Here is a 7354-nt window from a genome sequence, read left to right as displayed (position 1 = left end):
GAAAGCCGAGAGGAGCTGGTGCTCTGTCATTTACAGTCTGCGCAGCGCGTGTTAAAGGCGTCTGCGGAAACACCGGCCAGAAAGCACTTGCCTTGCTGGACAGGAAAGGATCTGATGAGCAACACGTTTGGTCTTAAAAAATGAGAGAAGTGTGCCAGGTAGACTGAGGAGTAGAGCGTGGATGGTTTGGCAACTAGAAGACTCCAGATCCCACGTCACAGAACATGAATTATCTTTTTTTTTTTCTTTTCTTTAAGGGACCCACCCACAGCATATGAAAGTTCCCAGGCTAGGGGTCAAAACAGATGCAGCTGCCAGCCTATGCCACAGCCACGCCAGATCTGAGCCATGTCTATGAGCTACACCTCAGCTCACGGTAATGCTGGATCCTTAACCCACTGAGTAAGGCCAGGGATTGAACTGCATCCTCATGGATACTAGCTGGGTTTGTTTCCGCCGAGCCACAACAGGAATGCCAGAATATGAATTATCTAAATGTTCATGTGCTATAAGGTTTTTAGCATAAAAGCCACGCATTTAAATATGTGGGGTTTTTTTATTTTTGTTTTTGATTTTTGGCCATACCCATGGCATGCTGAAGTTCCTGGGTCAGGGATTAAACCCACGCCACAGCAGCAACCCAAACTGCTGCAGTGACGACTGCAGCAGATCCTCAACCCGGTATATCACAAAAGAACTCTCGAACATGTTTTAGAAAGGCCTCCGATATGTGGGGAGCAGGGAGTGTGCGCTTCTGCAGAAACGCCAGGGGAGGGTGGGGTTGAACGAACCGGGTTCTACAGCTCTCAGCCTCGGCTGCTTCAGTGTAAAGTGGGGCCATTCTCCTACCTCATGGTGAGAAAATTACAGGAGTTTGAGGTGCCACTAAATAAAAAACTAGAGGACCTGGATTCAGAAATTTAGCTAAATCAGAAGTTTGACAGAAATGGCACTAGCTCTTGAGGGCTTAAAATCTTTCAGATACCTAACTTTCCCCCTCATCTGTGAAATGAGCCCGCCAATACCTACCTTATCGAATTGCAAAGACTAAAGAATGCCAGACCTGACCTCCTTCCCCAACTGGTTCCCTGCTTGAATTCCTGACTCCCAGTGACCCATTCTCCCCAACCAGCCAGAGGAATCCTTCAACAACATAAAGGATGAGTCATTGTGGGGTTTTTTTTTTTTGTCTTTTTAGGGCCACACCCGCAGCATATGGAGGTTCCTAGGCTAGGGGTCAAATCAGAGCTGCAGCTGCCGGCCTACACCACAGCCACACCAGATCCGAACCAAGTCTGCGACTTACCACAGCCCACGGCAACAGTGGATCCTTAATCCACTGAGCAAGGCCAGGGATCGGACCTGTGTCCTCATGGATGCTCGTCAGATTCATTTCTGCTGAGCCACGACGGGAACTCCAAAGGATGAATTCTGAATGCCCTACTATGGCCTGTTAGGCCCCACCTGGTCAGTCCTCTCTGTTGGTCCAGTGGGAATGTAATTTGGACAGAATAGTTTGGAGAAGAGCCCAGCTTCTGTGACTAAGCGGGAGCTCTGTGATCGCAGAAACTTTTTTGTTTGTTTTCTTTCTGTTTTTTGACCACACTCACAGCATGTGAAGGTTCCCAGGCCAGGAAATGAATCCAACTAGCAACCATGAGGCCGAGGTAGATCACAGATGCCACCTGGATCTGGCGCAGCTGTGTTGTAGGCCAGTAGCTGTAGCTCTGATTAGACTCCTAGCCTGGGAACTTCCCATATGCCAAGAGCTTGGCCCTAAAAAAAAAAAAAAAAATCATTTTTCAGCCCTCCCTTTGACTAAACCACATCACCCTGTGCTGGCTTTCCTCTGGCCACTCTTAATTGCACCCTCCAGCTCCTTTGCTCTGCCTGACCTTAAACGTTGCCATTCCCAAGCCTTGGTCCTAGCCCCTCTTCTTGTATTTCTTGGTGCCAGGGCCTGGCACACTATTATTGCACGCTGACAGGGTCCATGCACTAAGAATGGTTTTTATGTTTTGAATGTTTGGGGGCAAAAAAATCATGTTTGTTTCAGGACAGGTGAATCTCAGTATCCACGAAGTTTTACTCCTGCGCCGCCACGTGCGCTCTTTTACTACTGTCCATGGCTGCGTTCACACTACGAAGCAAAATTGAGTGGTCGTGACAAGGACCTTACAGCCCACAAAGGCTGAAGTATTGATACGGGAAAGATGATCCTGGAATCCGGATTCTTGTTCACGGCAGTCAAAGAGTGAACTCCGCGAACACACAGGCAGCAAGCAAGCAACATCTTTATTAAAAGAAAGCAGATAGCTCCCAGGGGTGCTAGGAGAGGGGGAGAAGAGCCCCCCTTCTCTATTGTCCCATAGTGGTTTTTATCTCTTAAGGATGGGGGGGTACCAACGTGGGGGTCCAGAGAGATGCGGTCTTCTCCCATTGGCCTTGTTCAATTACCCATATCAGTCCTTGTCCAGTGGGGTCTTAGGGGTGGAAATGTCCCCTAAGTCTCATAGTTTCTTTGTCCTTTTCTTCCCGTAAACAGAGCCACAGGGGATGAGGGGTCCATGTCCATCCGGGCGAGGTACCCTCCCTAGAGTCAACAAGGCCTGTGAGGATGTTACTCCCTGGAGCCCTTAAGCCACCAGCGGGAATCAATGGCCATATCAAAGCATGCATCCAAGCCCAGGCTCCTCCACTGACGACCTGAGTTAATACTCTCTCAGTATTAGCTGACCCTTTACAGGAAGAGTTTCCTTAGGCCCTGTCCCGAGGTTCCGTTCATTCCGGTGGCTTTGCTTCCCGAAGTAGCATCGTCTGGCCAGACCCCTTCTCTAGCGGACACGAACACCCAGCTACCTGTCACTCCCACCTGCCAGAGGCATCCGGAGCGCACCAGGACCGCGTCCAGGACAGCGCCCACCTTCTCACTGAACAGCACCAAGAGTCGCGCAACGGGTCCCCTGAGAAATTCAGACGCCCTAAAGCAAACCCTTCGAAGCGAAGCCCAAGTCCACCTCTACGTCCCCGTCCAGCGCCTCCGCCCTCCCCCGCAGCCCCCTCAGGACCGCCGCAATGGCTGCGAACAGGGGTCTTTGTGAAACAGGGGGCCAGGCGAGCGCCCACCCGAGCCCCCAGGACCCGCGCCAGGCCCCGCCCGCCGGCAGCGCCCTCAGAGCCTCCCCGCCCGAGGCCTCCGCGGCGCCGCCGCGAGCGCGTAAGCAAGGCCGCCCTCCGGCTCCAGGCCGCGCCGCGCGTCGCCCGGAAGAGACGTCAGGAGGCGGGGCTGCGTTTTACAAACCGGACCGTGACGCGCTGCGTTTTCTCTTTCCAGCCGGCGCCGAGCGATGGGTGAGTGGCGCTCTGCCGCGGGCCCGGGGTCGGGGCGTGAGCTCAATCCGGCGCCATCCTGCCTCGCGGCCCAGCTGAGAGCACGGGCGCCCGGGCTCCCAGCTTCGAGCCTCCGCGAGAAGCGTGATGCTTGGGCTCGGGCCGCCGAAGTCGCTGCGGGGACCGCCGGGCTCGGAGCCGCGAGCGGCCCCATCATGGCTGCCGGGGTCGAGGCGGGAAGGGGGCCCGGCCGGGCCGCACGTGCATGATGACAACTCAGAAATGCTGTGACCTCCCGACTTCGCAGTGGGGGATCCAACCTTGGAGAGCTGAGCGTGCGGCCGCCCGCGCGGGCCGCTGGGCTGCCCGGGCCCGGCCCCGGGTTCCCTGACTCAGGCTGCCGCTCCTCCGCTCTCACCCGTAGGCATCTCTCGGGACAACTGGCACAAGCGCCGCAAGACTGGGGGCAAGAGAAAGCCCTACCACAAGAAGCGGAAGTATGAGCTGGGACGCCCCGCTGCAAACACCAAGGTGCGTGCGGGGCCCCAGCGCCGGGGAGAAGGTCCCCTCGGGGGCAGTTGTATCTCTGTGGGGCTCTGCGATGTGCGGTCGGCCTCTGCGTGTCGGGAATAATTAGGGCTGCACGGAGACAGCCGCTGTGTCCTGGGAGTGCCTGGAGGGAGTGGGCTCCGCAGTCGTAGTCGGACACTTGGTCTTGCTGGTGCATGGAGAGGTAATGCAGTGTTGGGAATCAGGCTTTTCCTCGTGGAGGCGACGAGAGTGATGAAAAAAGGATCCTTAGGCGTGGTTGTGGCCGTCTTGGTCATTTGTGTACCACTTGCCAATGCTAGGACGTGTCATAGTTACACTGACTGTGTTGCCTCCATCCGGCTTGCTTTCCTTTCTCTGTCGGCTCTTGCTCTCTAATAACCTGGTTCCTCCTGTCTCCTTGTGTTTTCTAGATTGGCCCTCGCCGCATACACACAGTCCGTGTGCGGGGAGGTAACAAGAAGTACCGGGCCTTGAGGCTGGACGTGGGGAACTTCTCCTGGGGCTCCGAGTGTGAGTGGAGGCCCTCCAGGCGTGGGTGGGAACTCAGCACCTAAACCTTTCTAAGCTACAGTAAGTGCTTGTAGCAGGAAGCCATGGCCTGGACCAGGATACTGAGCTTTCTTTTGTCGAAAGACTTTGGGATTGTGGGGAGTTGTTTCCGTCTGTCCTGCCTCTTAACTCCTGTAGCCTGAGATTGGGGCTGAATCTAGAGACTGTATGTGTGGATACCAGCCATGTCTGGAAAGATGGGATTTTAGAAGGTGCATGATGCCTCATGGTTCGGTGAAGGCGTAGAGTTCTTGGGTTTCTTGTGGTGCAGTACGTTAAGAATCTGGTGTCACTACAATGGCTTGGGGGACTTTGTGACTCTGGTTCCATCCATGGCCCAGGAACTTCACATGCCACAGGCGCGGCCCAAAAAAGGCTTCGCGTTCCCTTCTCCTTCAACCCTGCTGTGGCGGGGGTCGGGACACTTGGCCTCATGTTTAAATGGCTTGGTTCTGAATTTCTGTGAGCAGGTTGCACACGAAAGACGAGGATTATTGACGTTGTGTACAACGCATCCAACAATGAACTGGTCCGTACCAAGACCCTGGTGAAGAACTGCATTGTGCTCATTGACAGCACCCCGTACCGACAGTGGTACGAGTCCCACTACGCGCTGCCCCTGGGTCGCAAGAAGGGGGCCAAGCTGGTGAGTGTTTGGGGAGCCAACTTCCTGGGAGGGGGTTGGGGGAGGCAAGCCTGGTTGCAGCCTTCTCATGATGAAAACTCTGTCCAGTTCTGCTGCTGAAGGGAGAGCGATGAAAGCCTTTAGCACTGAGGAAGGTGGCGTGGCTGTGGGATGTGCAAGGTTCCGGGCTGTGATGACCTGTCTTTCCTGAGCTAAGGTCTGAGGGCCCACCCCTAACCCACTCGTATTTGCTATATCCAGACTCCTGAGGAGGAAGAGATTTTAAACAAAAAGCGATCAAAGAAAATTCAGAAGAAGTATGATGAAAGGAAAAAGAATGCCAAAATCAGCAGTCTCCTAGAGGAGCAGTTCCAGCAGGGCAAGCTTCTTGGTGAGATGCCTTTTGTCCTTGGGGGTGGGGTGTCCCGAGATACAGTGTCCTCTGGTCTCGTTTCTGACACAAATCAGAGTATTCGGTCATCCCATTAGTTTGACCCCAAAATGGAGAAGAGTGGGCAGCAGCAGCCCGTAGGCCTTAGGAGCATCCTAAGGAGTCTGTCCAGGCTGAGGGGTTGTCTCAGTGATGAGAACTTTGTCCAGTTCTGCTACTGACATTAAGTGACGATAAAGTATATCTGAGGAGACAGTGGGCTTCGTGCCTGCCCCCCAGATACCTGGCCCAACGTGGACACTTGAGGGATGCGCAGGTGGGGGAGGAATGTGGCCACGTTGCTAAGGCCCACGTGCTCTCTCTCGCACAGCGTGCATCGCCTCAAGACCAGGCCAGTGTGGCCGAGCAGATGGCTACGTGCTAGAGGGCAAGGAGCTGGAGTTCTATCTGAGGAAAATCAAGGCCCGGAAAGGCAAATGAGTCCTCCTCCTGTCCCAGCTCGTGTAATAAAGGTGTTTGTTGTTCTCTCTCGTGTGTTCGCCTTCTGAGGTGTTTGATTGTGTGGCACACTGTGTGGTCTTCCTCTCCCTCGGCCTGAGGGCCAGGCCCATCACAGAAGCGGTGCCTTTCTGTAGCAGGGGGAGTGTTTCCCCCCCTAAGGCCGGGCTTCAGTGGCAGCAGGGATGCAGGCAGAGAAGACTGAGGGAGGTATCCCAGCATGGGACCCCAGTGGTGTTGGGCCAATGACTGGGCTGATTGGAGCCTGAAGCCATGCTGCCCTGTGATGTTCTTAGAGTTCTGGCGGCAGACCTTGATTTTGTTAAAGGCTTGATTCGGCCTCATGGTTGATCTAGAGACCTTGGAGTTGTGTTCCAGATTTCTATGTTGTTGAGCAGATGATGCTTCCATAATCTATCTTAAACAGTTGGATGTCTTTCTGAAGTTAATTTTCCCTTAAACCCTAATCCTTTCCCTTCTTACCACTCAAAAGTAAGATTACAAGTAATACCTCCAGTCTCAAAGGCTTGGCTCTTTGTCTTCAATTTGCCTATATTGTTTATTGTCAGCATTTAATGTGGTTTATGCTCCATCTTTGAAACTAGCCCAGACCTACTTGACACCTGCAATTCAATATAATCAAACTCAAAGATTAACATGTTCAAAACTGATCACGTTCTTCAGCCTTCTCTTTTCAACTATTAGGTTGCAGCAAATAGTTGTCTTCATACAACTGCTTAAATCAAATCTTGGTCTTCCTGATCCTTTTGGTTTTTTAATGGCTGCCCTCGTGGCGTATGGAATCTCCCTAGGCCAGGGCTTGAATCTGAGCTGCATTTGCAACATACGCCACAGATGAAGCAATGCTGGATCCTTAACACACTGTGCTGTGCCTGGGAACCAACGCCTCCACAGACAAGCCAGGTCTTTTTTGTCTTTTGTCTTTTTAGGGCTGCACCTGCAGCATGAGGTTCCCAGGCTAGGGGTCTAATCGGAGCTGCAGCTGCCAGCCTGCGCCACAGCTCACAGCAACGCCAAATCCTTAACCCACTGAGCAAGGCCAGAAATCGAACCCGCAACCTCATGGTTCCTAATTGGATTCATTTCTGCTGCGCCACGATGGGAACTCCAAGACAAGCCAGATCTTTAACCCACAGCAGAAACACCCTGTAACTGCTTCTTAGAACTTTCATATCTAATGTCACCAAATTTTGTTGTTTCAACTTTAACACCACCTCTACTGTCCTGGTCGCTCTTCTGCGTCCTGCTTGCTCTTACTATTTTCTTCTATTGTCCCCAAACGTAATTCCAGCTACTGGTGGTTTTATTTTTTTCAATTTTTGGTGGCCCTGAGGCATATGGAGTTCCCAGGCCAGGGATCAGATCCAAGCTGCAGCTGCAGATCCTTA

At 53.1% G+C, this 7354-nt stretch overlaps 1 protein-coding gene across 1 annotated transcript; it reads left to right on the top strand.

Moving 5' to 3' along the window:
• RPS8 (ribosomal protein S8) lies at positions 3266-5981 on the top strand. The gene is made up of 6 exons (XM_003128060.4): positions 3266-3351; positions 3755-3861; positions 4293-4392; positions 4902-5077; positions 5318-5447; positions 5818-5981. Exons 1-6 carry the CDS (start codon positions 3348-3350, stop codon positions 5925-5927), a joined length of 627 nt encoding a protein of 208 aa, XP_003128108.1. The 5' UTR covers positions 3266-3347; the 3' UTR covers positions 5928-5981.

The sequence above is a fragment of the Sus scrofa genome, chromosome 6 (assembly GCF_000003025.6).
Source record: "Sus scrofa isolate TJ Tabasco breed Duroc chromosome 6, Sscrofa11.1, whole genome shotgun sequence".
NCBI classification, from domain to species: domain Eukaryota; kingdom Metazoa; phylum Chordata; class Mammalia; order Artiodactyla; family Suidae; genus Sus; species Sus scrofa.
This window is presented reverse-complemented; position numbering and strand designations above follow the sequence as displayed.

Coding starts and splice junctions, on each gene's coding strand:
- RPS8 (XM_003128060.4), top strand. Junction 4,393..4,901: donor CTTCTCCTGGGGCTCCGAGT/GTGAGTGGAGGC, acceptor TTCTGTGAGCAG/GTTGCACACGAAAGACGAGG. Junction 5,448..5,817: donor CCAGCAGGGCAAGCTTCTTG/GTGAGATGCCTT, acceptor TCTCTCGCACAG/CGTGCATCGCCTCAAGACCA.